The following is a 17,256-nucleotide window of genomic DNA, read 5'->3' on the forward strand; positions in this document are numbered from 1 at the left end:
TTTACAAAATATATCTTGAAGTATCTGAACTGACCTGTGCGAAAGCTGGTTAGCCGAATTTACAAGAATAAAAAAAAGTATTGCAGAAAAAGTGCATGGATGTATAACATATCATGAGATATATATCAACGGACAACAGCAGATATATCCGAAGCTGACGAAGATCTAGAAAACAGCACCGAGTTGAAAAAGAACAACAAAGCTCCAGGAAATGACCAATTATCAGCAGAACTATTTAAAACCGACCCAACCCTTGCGGTTAACATTCTACATCCATTGTTGTGAGAAGATATAGCAAAATGAGACCATCCCAAATAAAGAAGGAACCATCATCAAGCTACCCAAGAAAGGAGACCTAACAGATTGTAACAACTGGAGGGGAATTACATTACTTTCCATCGCAAGCAAAATATTCTGCAAAATATTGATGAACAGAATGAAAACAGCAGTGGACAACATACTAAGGAAAGAACAGGTAGGATTTAGGAAAGGGAAAGGCTGCAATGACCATATTTTTGTATTAAGAATGAATTGAATTGAATGAATCATCGAGCAATGTACAGAATGGCAGAGACAACTCATCATCAACTTCATTGATTTTGATAAAGGCATTTGATAGCCTCCACAGGGACAGTCTTTGGAAAATTCTCAGACATTATGGAATACCAGCAAAGATAGTATCACTTGTGAAAGTGTTCTACACTGACTTCAGATGCATAGTAGGATGCACAAATGACACCAGCTTCCTTGTTAAATCAGGAGTGAGACAAGGGTGTGCAATGTCGTCGCTGTGGACTGGGTAATGCGAACAACCCTAAACAACTCAAAGACTGGCATCAGATGGACCCTCTTTTCCAATTTAGAGGACTTAGACTATGCTGACGACCTCGCTCTCCTATCACATCTACCGAGTCACATGCAAGACAAAACATCTAGACTACAGAAAAATGCAAGCATGCTGGCATTTAAGATTAAGATCAAGAAAACAGAAGTCATGCCCCTCAACATAAAAGAACAACAACTGACATGTACGTCATCTTTCACATACCTCGGAAGCCGGGTAACATTATGGCCAGATTAGGAAAAGCAAGGACAGCATTTCTAAGACTTGGAAACATCTGGAAGTCAACACATATAACTATTAAACACCAAGATAAAGTTATACAACAGCTGTGTACTCTCTGTCCTTCTATGTGGTGCTGAGGGCTGGAGAAGGACTGAAAGAGACATAGGCAAGCTTTCCAGCTTTCACAATACCCGCCTCAGAAAGATCATGAGGATATTGTGGCCTATAGGAAGATTACAAACCATGAACTACACAAAACAACAGGGTGCTTGGACATTGAAACAATATTGATAAGAAGAAGATGGAGATGGCTAGGTACATGTATTAAGGGAACCATCTGATGACATGACAAAAGTGGCATTGCGTTGGACACCAGAGGGGAAACGCAAAAGAGGGAGGCCCAAAACAACCTGGAGGCGAACCATCGAAGGAGAAATGAAGACGAGAGGGAACAGCTGGAACAACATTGAGAAGAAAGCAAACAACAGAGTTGAGTGGAGATCCTTAGTCCTTGCCCTATGTGCCACCAGGCGCAACAAGGACTAAGTAAGTAACATCCATGTGAAGACTGTAGTTTGTAACATGTCCAGAGTTTGTATATAATGTTCCTGTTAGGCCCACTTTAGTCTATTTGCAAACAGTCAGTGGGAAGTAACTTTGTCAGTGGTTCTCTCCCGTCTTTACATAGCAGTTCTTGTCCTAGTTTGATTTAAATAGAGCTGTTACAGAAATACAAAATTAAGTAACTCAACTAAGGAATTTTCCTTACAACCTTTGCCCATGTAGTCATCATGGTGTAGGCATAAAGTGACATACAGTAGATGACTAAAGGTGACTCAGCAGTTATTATCCTCTGACTTTTGCTCTGATTAGCAGGACTGTGAAACACAGGTACATCTGTGCCCTGTGGAAGACAATGCTTACAGGGCTCGGCAGGTTGGGTAAAAGGTGAAAATCCAGATAAAAGCAATATTATTAATTTATGCTCTATTATATTCATTTGTCACCAGTTTTGGAATTTTCCTAAGGCACCCTTAAGCTCAGTCAGGCCTGCTTCTATAAAGCATAGGATGATTTACTTGATACGTAATTAATGTCTGGCCTCTGTAACTTGTGATGGATTTTAAAGGTGCTCTATACGAGATATAGAGGATTAATGTCTACCTGAGCAGAGAATGAAGTCGCTCTGAAGCCAGGTCGCATGCTTTTAGTGCATGTTTGTCTTCCCGACCGACTGGCGGCGCCCTCACGGAAGCGTAGCTCCCACCCTGCAGTTCCCCACCAGGTTAACACTGTTAGCTTCGTCAGCAGTGTTGCCGTTATTTTCACTGTTAGCACTGTTACCTATGAGCCGACGGCTCCATGGATGTATAAAGAGACCTGGATACAGCGTTGGAGGCGGGCTCCCGTACATTCCTATGGGAGTTGCTCAGTGGCGCATGAAGCCAAAATGGCTCGACCGCCAAGTGATAAAGTACCCGGATCATCTGGCGATCTTCCGCATCCATTGGGCCCATAGAGCAGGCACAGTAGCGTTTCCTTTAACTCCGCCTCCCAGGCCTCGGTCCAGCCTCGGTCTGGGTCTCATTTACATGAACGGAGGAAGGGAAATAATTCTGGATTCGGCTATTAGTGCATTTTACAACTTTTAGGATCTAATGATTTAATAAGGGCTATTCAAGTGTTCGTACTGGGTGTTTTTATTACTGGGTAGTACTGGGAAATTTACGCCAAAAAACATTTCTCAATGTAAGTCTATGGGAAAAAGTATTTTTGGGCCCAATGGCATCATGTGAAAGACACGGAAGTTGTAGTACCACGGTTTGGCCACTACCAAAATTTGCTTCAAAGCCTGCCGCTCTGCCTGGTGGCTTGGCCGGCTCAGCTGTTACCATGTTGAGAGCCGTGCGGAGGCAATAGAAATTATTCCACTTTTGCTTTTAGCGTCTTTAAGACGGTTTAAGTTTGTTTAGGTTTTGGATTTGTTGGTGTTTCAAAAGCCTTTTGACATGGAAGACATTTTGACACAGTCAGAAAAGCACAGGTGTATAATAATGATTGAACTCCATTTAACTGCTTCAGTTTCAGCGCCCTGGTAGTGTGCATGCTGGCTCACTGTCACACTGTCATGGCTTACTGGGACACTTGAAATCTGAGCCATCCTATTAGTTCCACCTGTGCTATGACAGGTCAAAATGAGAAAGGGTGGAAAAGACCTGCAGTAAGCGATATATATTTCATGTCATGCAGACAGGAATCTCTGGAGAGGATACTTGATAACTTGCTCTGTCTTTCATCATCGTTTATTTTCACTGCTCTCCTTGCAGTATACAGTGCTGCTGTACGTCAATAGGTTATACTACCATTTGACCTGACCTGAATAAAATAATTATTATTCAGTCAAAGTTGGATGTGGACACATGGAGGGTTTCTACATGATCTTATACCAGAATGTGAAACACTCTGATTGTGGCAACTGATTGTGCAGTTTATCCCACTGTGGCTCTACACAATCCCTTGTTTCTCTGGTCTTAACTGGTGAAATAGATCTTCTACTTACTGTACGTCTAATTGGGCATGCTTTTAGAATTTTAGCATGATTAATTATGCATTAGCTCCTAAAATAATTATAAATACTATTAATTTTTCACCTCCTGATGAAAATGAAGCAAGCGTATCACCACAAGGATACTATTCTGTCGGGACTATTTAAAGGTCCCATATTATGCTCATTTTCAGGTTCATACTTGTATTTTGTGTTTCTATTAGAGCACGTTTACATGCATGTAATGTTAAAAAAACACTTTATTTTCCTCATACTGTCTGCCTGAATATACCTATATTTACCCTCTGTCTGAAACGCTCCGTTTTAGTACATTTCAACGGAATTGCAACGGAATTGCGTTGCCAGGAAACAGTTTGGATCCATATTTACTTCCTGTCAGCAGATGTTATTAACATACACTAAACAGGAAATAAACTGGGACACATTTAGAATGTTTACATTTAGAACCGTGTAATGGTCTAAATATTGTATATTTGTGACATCACAAATGGACAGAAATCCTAACGGCTTGTTTCAAACGTACAATTTGTGAATACAGGCTTGGTGTATTTATCTGTATATTGGGCGTTTTGATAGTTTACCAGTATTTACATAGCACTTAAATCTGCTTTATAATAAAACAAAAACTTGAAAATCGCACTTTTTTTTATAATATGGGACCTTTAAATCCTTTAGAAACACTGCCGCAGAGTGTTTGCAGGTTACGTAGCTCAGTAGGTGAATGGTCCCTGATGAGCGAGATATATGAGGTTACATAACGAGCATGTTTTCCGCCTCTGGGACAGGACCGCCTCCGGTAGCAGCAGCTTCATTTAACCCTTAACTGTCTTATTAACAGTGAAAAGTGACCGTGTCCAGTCAGTCAGTCGACGGCGGTGTGTGAGCAACTGAGCAAAGATGCGGTTTCTCCCGGACTTTTCCATCGAGACCTGGACTTTGATAGTGATTTTCATCACTCTGGTCGCAGTGTAAGTAGCCTTATGTGGTGTTGTTTATCTCTGGCTTTTAAAACGCAAAGTTTGCAAACGATGCCAAACACATAAAACACTTTGTTTTGTTTTATTGTGGAAGTGAAATCGCAGTCAGGTTGAGTTGTTACGCAGTAGAAAACTGGAGCTAATGTCATGGGACAAGTGAATAGATGTGATTGTAGCTACTTCCTGTTTCTTCCTAAACAAACTAATGTGGAAACTGTCCACTCGTCCACACAGCGAGACCACCATGAAGCTATAGCTTAAGGCAAACATATTGTTTTTCATGCACTGGTCAATTTTTTAAGATTTGGAGCAATTTTTCTTCCATTAAATATGTCTTCTTTCAGACTATAGTGGAAAACAAAACATCCCAAATACACATTTAGGTGATTATTTTACAACAATTTGTCTATTTGCTGATTTATCATAAACCCAACAAAAGGCTTCATTTGCATAGTTAAACATAACATTTCAGAAAACTTAGTAATATAATATAAAAAAAAATATTGCCTTAATATAAGTTATCAAGTGAGGAAGTTTCATGGTGATAATCTATTAGTTCAAATGTTTTACTTTATGTACCTGTTTAGTGTCTTAAAAATGTATGGAATTTAATTGAAAGAATAATAAGTAAAAAGGGTATAATATGCTTAAACTTCAGCCTACACCTTTTGGGTCAAAACTTTGTTTTTTTCCTATTTGATTTAATGCTTATTCTTTATTATGTGCATTCCTTACGGAAAAGTGATAATAAAGGCCAAAATAAATGACTACTACTCCTTGCTTACTACTACTACTACAACTACTACTACTACTACTACTATAAAGGCTTTTTTTCTCAAAATGAGCTTTCCAGTTTCATTCCTATCTAATTTATATTCTGAAGGTTTTTACAGAGGGGTTTGTTCATGTATCATTCATAGCCTGATTTATAGAACATTTTATTCCTATAAACATGGCAAAAAAAAAATCTTTATCTCCGTTGACAGTATTTTCTGATTCATGGAGTGATACAAAGACATATCAGAGATTCCCTCTGTAAACACCTTTCACTCTTAATATGTCAACAAAATGAAACAAACATTTTGAACCTGGCTTTATGCATTGTTCAGATTTTTGTTCTGGAAATGTATGAAAATTGGTGTATTATTTAATAAGATAATGCTTCATTTGCATATTTAAACATAAAATTTAAGAAATCTTGTAATGCAAAAATAATTGTCTTAATATAAGTCATCAACTGGGGAAGTTTCTTGGTGATATCTATTAGGATATTATCAGGTTATTATGACAACACACATGAGGATTTTACTGGACTAAAGGTACAGTTGCGGCTTTTTCAACAATAAGATCTACATAATATATACAGAATATAATATTAATCCAGTTTAGAGTTAATTTACCTTAAATAATGTAATTAATGTTATAGTAGGCTGCTAGGTATCACACTAGGCTATCACTAGAAATACAGTTACTGAGGTGACCAAACTCTGTGTATCAATAGGCCATGCAATAGCATACATGATATTGCAGGGTAAACCGGTAACACGCAGGTGTAGTTAATAACATTAATCATGGTATTAATCATAATTAATTTTAGTTACACCTGTGTTTATGCTGCTATGACATGCCAAAATGTCTGCTGTGAAAAGGTTTAATGGCAAAAGTATGTTGTTCCACCCTAACAGGTGCGGCAAAATAGACAGGAAAGAAAGGGAGATGTCAGTCAGTCTTCACAATCCCACATCGTCCTGAGAAGAGGTCAAAATACAAGAAAACACTTGTGTGGGTGTAGCAAGGGGCTTTGGATAAACCAGCTAGTCCTTTACCAAATACATGTATACTGTATGTAGCTACTAGGAATATAAAATAAATGGGTATTTATTTTATGATTTATTTAAGGCTGTAATGAAAACATTGGCTACTTACTAGTTAAGTCTATTTTAAAGTGAAACTCTACCACAAATCGTTTTCTGTCACACCCCTCATAAGCTTGAAAGATGGTTGTTAAAAGTTGTTTTTTAGTAATCTGAATGTAAAGGCCGTGCACACCCACACAGGTGCTTTTACTTATTCTGTTATGATGGCAATTACGTGATAGCACCAGGCTCCTTGTACTAACAAGGATTATAAAGCTGTAATAAAAAGATTATAATGCTATAATTGTTCCCACTTAACAGGAAAAGCTCCATCTCAGCAGGATTAGAGGTCTAATCAGCCAACATAATTAAAACCACCTGTGTGAGTCAAGCACAGAACAACATAATAAATGCATTGCATTCAATGTAAAGAGACCCTTTTCACTTGGATGTGCCACGGCAGGAAAAACACAGGTGTAATTAATATCATTAACGGTGGCTGCATTTCATTGAGTTTCAGAAGTCCTGGACTATTGGGACACCTCATTGGAACCAAGCTATCGTTAACTAAATTAATTACACCTGTGCTTTTCCTGCTATGACATTCGCCTAAAAACGTTTTATTCAGCGTTCTGTTATATTTACAGTAGCTCCACCTTCTTGTGTCACCTCTGGTTGCAAAAAATCAAGATGGCGACGGCCAAAATGCAGAATTCGAAGCTTCAAAACTGTAGTCCACAAACCGATGGGTGACGTCACGGGGACTACGTCCACTTCTTATATGCTAAAGGTGACCAGATTATTTTGGTACAAAAAAAAGTATGATATTACCCACAAAAACTTTTCAAAGCTGCTCTTTATGCTGTGGCCAGTATGCCCCATCAAACACAACAGCCGTGATTATGTAGCGAGACTGTTTTGTGGTTTGAGAAGGTTTTATAGCTGGTGCCAGCTGCTTTCTACATAAAGGATGCTTACTTTTAACAGCCACCTCTCAAGCCTACAGGGGATCAATGTTTTTGGTGTACCAACTTATGATTACTGGAGAAGGGACACCCGCTCTCCATGCAAAGCTACTAAAAAGCTGCAGCGCATTCAAGCGATAGCCGACTGACATTAGGCGCACTTCTGTGAACATTTGAGGGAATATGAGGCACAACATGACTCATAACAGATAAAGTGGATACTCATTGAGGTAAAATGGCATAAGGGCTGTATAATATATCATAAAAAGGCCGATTTACAACCAGGCAGTTGTATCATTTTATTGTTTTCTGATGGGATTGAATGTTTAGACTCTACTGTTTACTATTACTCTTTACTGTTGAGGCAATAAAATGAAGAGCACAAGCCAAAAAAATTGATTCAAGTTAATAAAAACACAAATTTGAATAAAGTTGATACAGTAAAATTGAATAATAGGCTCACTGGATAATGTCCCAGTGGATTTATTATTACAGTACGACAGATACAATCCTCGTCTTTGTATAACAAACATGCAATAATTGCACTACAAGTCCACATTCTTTATCAAAAATCTGTTTATTTAAACTTTCCTTTCACTAATGATGAAAACAGTAGGCAATATAAAAGAAGATCTATTCAAAGACAAAGCATGACAGAAATAAAGTCTGGAGGGATTTCACAAAAGAAGGTTAGATTAATAGACTTCTGTAATAACAGATGGATTTTGGTCTCTGTTTTCTAATCCTGCTTTTAATCCTCAGATATGGATACGCTCCTTATGGCTTTTTCAAGAAATTAGGCATCCCTGGACCCAAACCTATGCCCTTTATTGGGACATTTTTGGAGTACAGAAGGGTGAGACGCATTTTCCAAATAAGTGCAGTGATCTAAGGTGACACTTTGATAGCTGATAGCTTTCTCACTCCTTTTATTCCTATAGGGCATCCACAATTTCGACACAGAATGCTATCAGAAATATGGAAATATGTGGGGGTGAGTGTGTGTGCAAGAATATATACATTTCTCCTGCTATGCTCCAGGCTGCAACTGACTGACTCGCCACAATATCTGCTGTTGCATTATAAGGTGTTACGATGGCAGGCAGCCTTTACTGGGCATAATGGACACAGCTATGATCAAAACCATCTTGGTTAAGGAGTGTTATTCTGTCTTCACCAACAGACGGGTAAGTAAAAAAACAAGTGAATACTATAATAATCAAAGAATACAATGTAAAGAAGGTATTCCCTGTGTTTGTGTGTGTGTGTGTGTGTGTGTGTGTGTGTGTGTGTGTGTGTGTGTTTAGGATCTGGGCCTAAACGGACCATTACGTGACGCTGTATCAGTAGTAGAAGATGAGGAATGGAAGAGGATTCGCAGTGTACTCTCTCCGTCATTCACCAGCGGACGCCTGAAAGAGGTTAAAAATCATATTTTTTAGGGCTGTCAATCGATAATATAAATATTTAATCGTGATTAATGGCATGATTGTCCGTACTTAATTGTGATGAATCGCAAATTAATTTGACGTTTTTGTATCTGTTAAAAATGTACCTTAAAGGGAGATTTGTCAAGTATTTAATACTCTTATCAACATGGGAGAGGACAAATATGCTGCTTTATGCAAATGTATGTATATATTTATTATTGGAAATCAATTAACAACTCAAAACAATGACAAATATTGTCCAGAAACCCTCACAGGTACTGCATTAAACATATGCTCAAATCATAACATGGCAAACTGCAGCCCAACAGGAAACAACAGCTTATTATCGTGTCAATTTTGACAGTCCTAGTTTGTTATTTTGTTGCATTATTCACGTGTGCACTGAAACCAGTTGGTCCATGATTCCAGTATGGAAATATTGAATAATTTAAGGTTTTGTTATTTACTTTTTGTGCAGATGTACACGATAATGTTGCAGCACTCAAGTAATCTGATCAAGAGCCTTCACAAGAAAGTAGAGGCAGATGAAGTCATAGAAGTTAAAGAGTAAGTCATGTTTTTGTTTGTGATGAGATTTGGACACAGACTCTTTGTGCTGTTCAATAAATAGGAAACACATTTTTTAACACAAACATTTGGATGTTTTTTTTTTTTTGTTCCTACATTACATGTTTGCCTTTTTTTGCAGAGTGTTTGGACCTTACAGTATGGATGTCGTGACCAGCAGTGCCTTCAGCGTGGACATTGATTCCATCAACCATCCCTCTGATCCTTTCGTAGCAAACATTAAGAAAATGGTCAAGTTCAACTTCCTGAATCCCCTGCTTGTGCTTGTGGGTACGTCAAACATTATGCTGTACAATCTAAAGTCTGACTTGACCCCTTTGGGCCTGAATCAACTATATCTTTTCAATTCTTGTTCATTCCAGTTCTGTTTCCATTCTTGGCGCCACTTTTTGAGAAGATGGATGTGTCATTCTTCCCTGCTGAAGTGTTGACTTTCTTCTACAACTTTCTAAAGACGATCAAATCAGACCGGCATAAGAATGAGCACAAGGTAATGTGGATACAGTGTATAGCTACAATGGATTGATGTTGGCTGATGGACATTGTTTTTCATATTTTGTGTTCATAACTTTTCCCTTCTCTGGAAAGTCAAAGTAGGATCCCCTTGTTTTTGTCTTGTAGAGCCGAGTGGACTTCATGCAGTTGATGGTGGACGCTCAGACGTCAAATGACAACAAAGAGGATAAGAGCTCCTACAAAGGTAGAGAGAGAAACCAGATGGAGGGATTAGAGTTCATGATTTCTTCCGGAATCGTGACTGATGGGTCAATTTCAAGATATCAAGGGTCACTTTCTTCCTTAAGAATTACTTTTCCTTGTGCTCAAGTTGAATGTTTTCACAACGTGTGTTGTAGGTGATATTTTGCTTACTGTGCATCACTGACAAGTAAAAATCGGCGTTTGCAAGGAAGCAGGAGGGTATTTTTGTTGGTCAACAGCAGTTAAGTCAAACAAAGAATGAGATTAAATGGGCCAATCAGCAAAACTATAAGGAGTTATTATTTTTATCTAGATAAAGTAGTTTTAAAAGTTCATTGTGTAGGATTTAGTGGCATCTAGTGGTGTGGTTGCAGATTGCAACCAACAGAGTCCCCCTCCGCTCACTCCTCCCTTTCCAAGACTGTGGTAAAAACCATGGTAATGCCATTCGCCTCTCTCAGAGGCCATTCTTATCATAATATAACACGTTCTCACCCCAACTAGTCATATACCGCCGTTTTGTCACGCCCCTTGGCTTCACTTTCGGTTTAGGCAGCAAAACCACTTCGTATGATTTATCAAAAAACAACATGGTAGGGCTTAAAACGTTTGTAAAGTGAAAATGAAACTGAACATTGTGAACACGGGACACAAACTAACAGCTGATGGGAACATGAAAGTGAAACTTAATGCACGAGACGCGAACAGTGGTCTCCTCAATGAAGATGTTTTTGTTAGTCCCATCCACTTCCCTAAGCTAACGAAAACAACAATTCTTAGTTTCAGGTGATTATACACTATTGAAAACATAGTAATGAATATTATATTCCATTTCTGTTAATACATTCCCCGAAATGCTACATACTGTAAAAAAGCTTCATATTTATTCAGAGCTTTGACATTGTTTCCAGTACAGTCACCATCTTCTAGTAAAATCAGAGTGTAAGACCAGTGACAATAATCGTTCAGTCAGACATTAGAAAGGTTCATGTTGACTGAATTGAATGCATTATGAGCCTTTCTAGACCGCAAAGTTAGGGGCTATTGCTTTGACTATTATCATAACAGTGATAATAGTTTAAATCCCCATGTGTTTGTGTTACAGGACTGACTGATAATGAGATCCTGTCTCAGGCCATGATATTCATCTTTGCTGGCTATGAAACCAGTAGCAGCACACTGGGATTTGTATCCTACTGCCTGGCAACCAACCCTCACACCCAAAAGACCCTGCAAGAGGAGATTGATGAAACTTTCCCAGAAAAGGTTACTTGAGTATTTTTTTACTGACATTTTTCGTTTTTATCAGCATCTGATTCTGTGCAAGCAGCTTATAGCGACTTTATTCTCCAGGGTCGGCCAACCTATGAAGCCCTGATGCAGATGGAATACCTGGACATGGTGCTGAATGAGTCCATGAGGCTGTACCCGATTGCTAACCGATTGGAGAGAATATCAAAGTCTTCAGTGGACATTAACGGTGTGACCATCCCTAAAGGAACTGTCGTCATGGTGCCAGTTTACACTCTCCATCGCGCCCCTGCTTTGTGGCCTGAGCCTGAGGCCTTCAAACCTGAAAGGTACTGGATTAAAGGCAGGCTACGGTCAGACTTTACCCCAAACTTAGCTATTTGGCTAATCAAAAGATATTTGTTCATGTTTTTTTTGTTAGGTTCAGCAAAGAGAACAAAGACAACATCGATCCCTACGCCTTCCTACCGTTTGGAGCAGGGCCAAGGAACTGTATTGGCATGCGGTTTGCTGTCTTGATGATGAAGCTGGTCATTGTGGAGATCCTTCAGGACTTCAGTTTTGTCACTTGCAAGGAGACAGACGTGAGAAGACTTGCAGTATTTGTGATCTTTAAGTAGTGACAAGTTTTTATGTATGATTGAATTTGAGCTTCGTTTGGGCTTCATTTGTGATACATTTCTTGTTTTCCTAGATTCCAATGGAGCTAGGAAATGATGGATTTACCACACCCAAGAATCCCATCAAACTGAAGCTGGAGCCCAGAGTAACCGCTGCCGATCCGCCCTCAAGCTAATTCTGATTAGTCAGGCTGTTCTCATACACTGTTAGTAGCTATATCTATGAAAAATAATGCACTGTAATCCCAAAATATCACACAAAATCAATTTGTATTTAATCAACGTGAACCAGGAAGTTTAAAGAGCGACAAACGCCGCGTAGGGAGGTGTTGTGGGTGGATACATGGGTCCAAAAACACCGGACTTTCATCTTTCAACTTCCGTATTTAAGTAACGCCACTTCTGTTGTTATTTTACTCAAATGTTGACTTATTTGTCACGTAACTTCCGTACTTTAGTTATGCCACTTCTTTAGTTATTTTACTCAAATGTTGACTTATTTGTCACGTCATTTCCGTACTTAAATGACGCCACTTCCGTAGTTATTTTAACCCAAACCACGATCTTTTCCTAAACCTAACCAAATAGTTTTGTGAAGACGGAAGTTTATTTTGAAAAGACTGTATGCTTGTAATCTGTGAGGGCTGTTGGTTAGGACCCAGATGCAGACACAGACACAGCTGGATGGTGGTTGAAAAGCAGGTGGATTTATTATAATAAAGGTGGTGAGGGCGCTGGAGAAGGCAGGGGACAGGCAGGCTGCTGAGCAGGGTGGAGTGGCTGGAGGAATGAGCTGAGGCGGCGTGAGGATGGCTCGATGGGAGGCTGGCACTGGAATCCAGAACACAGGAGAACACAATGTTAATACTAGAAGCACAAGAATAACTCTGGTAATTATAATACAGAGCGGCCGAGAGAATACCAACTGTTAGGCAGAACAATCTGGCGAGGACTGGCAGGAAAGCTGGTGTTCTTGTACTGTGGGTTGATTAGGTGATTGTTGACAGGTGCAGAGTGCAGAGTGGAGAGTGAGACCAGGTGCCTGATGAGGAAGCCGCGCCCCTGCCACACCCACACAGACAGGCAGGGGAGGGGGAGACCCAGGGGAAGCAGAACACCGGAAAACTACTGGAGTCAAGGCCAGAGCCGTGACATAATGAAGGGAAATTGACATGTTTTGCTGGACATTCGTAGGAGAACGCACAAAAAATTAAGAATAACTTTTTGTAAGATGTCATACCGTTGTATGAGGATACGTTGGAATAGGACCCAATTTAAAATGACAGAACATCTTGCAAGACTTGGATACTTTCAATAAGGAATTCAATAACAACATTTACTATATGCATTACACAACTACTAATAAGGAAATAAGGAAAACTGTAAAGCCCAGCCAACAATTTGGCTCCTAAAGCTCGAGTCTACTAAACAAACCACTAGTGATGTTTTTTGTCATTCTAATTTACAGATTTACTGATACAGTTTAATCTTTTCTCTATGTATTTTAACTGATTTTTATATTTTTGTAATCTCTTTGATATCTTGAATATAAAAGAATACCAATCAATGAAATCACTATTACTGTTCTTGCTTTTATTTTCAAATCAAATTCTATATAACTGTTGAAATGTATGGATCACAAATAAAAAAACTATATTGCAAAGACGGTAGAGAATTTAAATATGCTCAGTTATTCAGCTTAGCTCATTTCAATGTTGCCATTGTTTTCTGGTTGGCTGTGCTCTTTGCTCCTCATTACATAAGTTAGAGAAGGAGGAGCTGAGAGCTTATCACAAAGAGCACCTAAGTGGGCCGGGCTCAGGAAACAACATGAACAGGCCTTTCATCTGACATTTGTTTTATTTTGCATGTACACATTCTCATACATCACATTTCACTCATAGCATTACACACATTACTGATATTCTTGCAATCTCATTTTTCATTTATCTAATACAAATTCTCACATTTAGTTCGGTCAGTGTGGTCTCGCTCCTTTGTCACCTTTTTGAAGCAGGTGTTGACAATCCTTAAGATGTATCTAATGTAGTAATCTGTAATTTTAGGCAAACTAGTTGTCCTTAGTTTGAAAATGTAATGGCGGTTATGGAAAGTAACTATTTAAACTTAGCACAACGTTAAACATATTTTCACAGTGATATTAGTACATTTACTTAAGTAAATGATCGGAGTACTTCTTCCACCACTGCATTTAAAAGGTAAATATTATAGCTACTTTTTACTCCGCTACGATTACTTGACAGCTAAAGTTCATACAAAGGATCCATTTATAATGTATGATGCAATGTTACAGTGTAAATGACCCAACAGTATATAAAGTAGCTAAAGTTAGACCCACCTTAACAGCTACATTTCTACTAAGTTACCCATTAATGCTTCATTAATGAAAATATAATGCATTGGTAATAATAATCCAATCATATAATTAATAATTACTCACAGGGGCAATTTCTGCACGTGAGTACTTGCTTTACATACATTTACAGAATAATACTTTTAACCGAGTAATATTTTGATCACAGGACTTTTACTTGTACTGGTGTATTTTTACATTGTTGTATTGCTAATTTTACTTAATTGAAGAACCTTGATACTTCTTTCACCAAAAGGGTTGAAGAGCATTGCCGTTTGTGCTACATGTGTTACATCAGCTGTACTGGAAAAATACATAACCAGTGAAACACAGACACAAGCTCACATGATGAGACATGATGACGTGACTGAAAAAAACACCAGTATTGGCACATTGCACATCAAACCTGTTAGCAATAAGTGGTGGTTGACTTGAAGTACTTTATCCTTCAAAATAGTATAAGAGGTCATATTAATATCTACTGTATATGAGGCTGAACTTTGAACCGTGTCTTCATCAGAGCCTCACGTGTAGAAGCAGAGTTACCAGCAGTCTGGCGTGTACAGAGGTGAGAATGACATGCAGGCTTGAACACTATTGTGGAAATCTTTTGGAGCAGATCCTTTATCAAAAACATCTCGTCTATCAGGTTTCTGACTTACTTTTCAATAAAGCCCGGGTCTAAAAGAGGTAGCAGAGAAACAAAAGAAGGATATGTAAAGAACAAAGATTAGACTATCCAATGCCAACGCTCAATAACTGGCCTAGTTTTAAATGTCAGGACATTGCTTAAAGGTAGGCACGATTTAAAAAAATATCCAATTGCAATTATTTTTGACTGATTTTGCAATTGCGATATGATTTGAGATATTAGAAGTAATTATAAGTTTTACATCATTACGCTTATTTTCAGTGAAAAACATATTACATTAGGCCAGGACATCTCTGCAGCACCACAATATTTAATTTAAAATGGTATTTTGACACACATTTTTCTTTAACAAATATTGCAATTTCCTCCTCATCCTGCATTTCAAAAACTGCCTTAATGCGATTTCGATAAAATTTTGATTAATTGTACAGCCTTCAAGGGGCTGGATCCCACCATGACATCACACTCCCATATTGTTTGACAAAACCAGAACTACCTGCTTCCCTATTTTAAATCATGATCTCCAATGTGGCAGGTTTGTAACTAATCAATAATTAGTAATTACTGGCACATGAACGGACACAAATCATCTACACTAAACCTTAACTTATGAATGCACCATATAAATCCTACATGAGTAAAGCATAGTGACAGTATTCTCCACTAAATTAGACTGATTTGATTGATCCTCGAGCTGCAAAACCATGAGTTAATAATTCTAGTAGACTATACACTAAACCAGCTATTCTCAACCACTGGGCCGGGGCCCACCGTTGGGCCTCAGAGCGCCACCTAGTGTGCCGCGGAGGTACTGCCCAATGGTTAGATTAACCTTTCAAAATCTGACAACCACTATTCTGTCTTTCAGAGGTCGTAGCGGGCTCAGTGTTAAAGCTAGGTGAAGATACTGGTATCTTATAAAACTATAAAACCTGTTGAATCCATTGGTACCAACCATGTCATACTAGCTGGTCATGAAGGAGGTTAAATAACGCTCCAAATTTATGCAAAATTTTGGCGAGGAAAAACTATAATGACCATTTTCAAAGGGGTCCCTTGACCCCTGACCTCCAGATATCTGAATGAAAATGAGTTTTGTGGGTACCCACGAGTCTCCCCTTTACAGAGATATATGTCTCGGATGCAGTGACACAAAATGGAGTGGTTTTTGAAATGAAACAGTGATGTTGGAGACAACCCTGCACCAGTAAAAGCTCCAAAGTGTGTGGTGAGGAAATATGACCCTGAATTTTTTTCATAATGGCAGGCAGTGATGGTTTAGGGTAAGCTGAATAATTCTGCGGGTCATTACACATGACAGTGGCATAACACATATTTATATCCCAGCTTGTCATTTATTTGGGCAGGTGGTCCTCGGAAATTTTTTAACAATCAGAAGTGGGCCTCAAGTTACAAAGGGTTGAGAACCCCTGCACTAAACTGTAATCTGAAATGTTGTAAGACATGTTTGTTTGACCTCACCTCTGTCTAACAGAGAAATCTCAGCTCTGTAGTTGCTGTCTCAACCAGACTCCACTCTGTTTTAGTCCTGTAATAAGCTTGCACATGTGGAATTTGCACATAGGTTTACTACCTCATTTCATTTTATTTTAAAACAAAACTGTAACTTGCACATTTTTCTAATATATAGCATGTCATCTATCTATCTATCTATCTATCTATTTATCTATCTATCTATCTATCTATCTATCTATCTATCTATTTATCTATCTATCAATTTTTTTCAATTTCAATTCAATTTGCTTTATTGGCATGACTGTCAGGTGAACAGTATTGCCAACGCGTCAATTTAATAATAAATAAAAAGAAAAAAAAGAACAAAAGAAAAACATAAACCTATATATATACATATATACAATTCATTAAGCAAATTACAATATATAGATATTTAAAAAGAACATGCATGTAAATGGAAGAAAACAATGAAGAAGTAGTTGTTTGTTGTGTCAATAAAACAAACAAACAAATAAAAAACAATTAATAACAATATATTGCAATATCAAAGGATAAATGTAAAAAACAACAAAAAAAATAAAAAAGAACAAAATAAAAACAAAAAACACACACATATATATGTATATATATATATGTATATATATATATACATATATACATATATACAATTCATTAGGAAAATTGCAATATATAGATATTTAAAAAGAACATGCATGTAAATGGAAGAAAACATAAA

At 38.0% G+C, this 17,256-nt stretch overlaps 1 protein-coding gene across 3 annotated transcripts; it reads left to right on the top strand.

Annotated features, from left to right (window-relative positions):
• The first annotated feature begins 4,411 nt into the window (after positions 1 to 4,411).
• LOC141772795 (cytochrome P450 3A27-like) lies at positions 4,412 to 13,590 on the top strand. 3 transcript variants are annotated; one of them, XR_012594956.1, is made up of 14 exons: positions 4,412 to 4,600; positions 8,193 to 8,286; positions 8,372 to 8,424; positions 8,518 to 8,617; positions 8,738 to 8,851; positions 9,339 to 9,427; positions 9,570 to 9,718; positions 9,811 to 9,938; positions 10,070 to 10,148; positions 11,253 to 11,413; positions 11,501 to 11,727; positions 11,820 to 11,982; positions 12,093 to 12,655; positions 13,181 to 13,590. XR_012594956.1 is itself a non-coding variant. In XM_074644207.1 (13 exons), exons 1-13 carry the CDS (start codon positions 4,530 to 4,532, stop codon positions 12,192 to 12,194), a joined length of 1,614 nt encoding a protein of 537 aa, XP_074500308.1. In that variant the 5' UTR covers positions 4,412 to 4,529; the 3' UTR covers positions 12,195 to 13,590. The 3 variants fall into 3 exon arrangements, 2 of the variants coding, with proteins under 2 accessions (XP_074500308.1, XP_074500310.1); XM_074644207.1 differs by having other exon boundaries at positions 8,518 to 8,701; positions 12,093 to 13,590; XM_074644209.1 differs by having other exon boundaries at positions 12,093 to 13,590.
• The last annotated feature ends 3,666 nt before the right edge of the window (positions 13,591 to 17,256 follow it).

This window comes from Sebastes fasciatus, chromosome 8 (genome assembly GCF_043250625.1).
Source record: "Sebastes fasciatus isolate fSebFas1 chromosome 8, fSebFas1.pri, whole genome shotgun sequence".
In the NCBI taxonomy this organism is placed as follows: Eukaryota; Metazoa; Chordata; class Actinopteri; order Perciformes; family Sebastidae; genus Sebastes; species Sebastes fasciatus.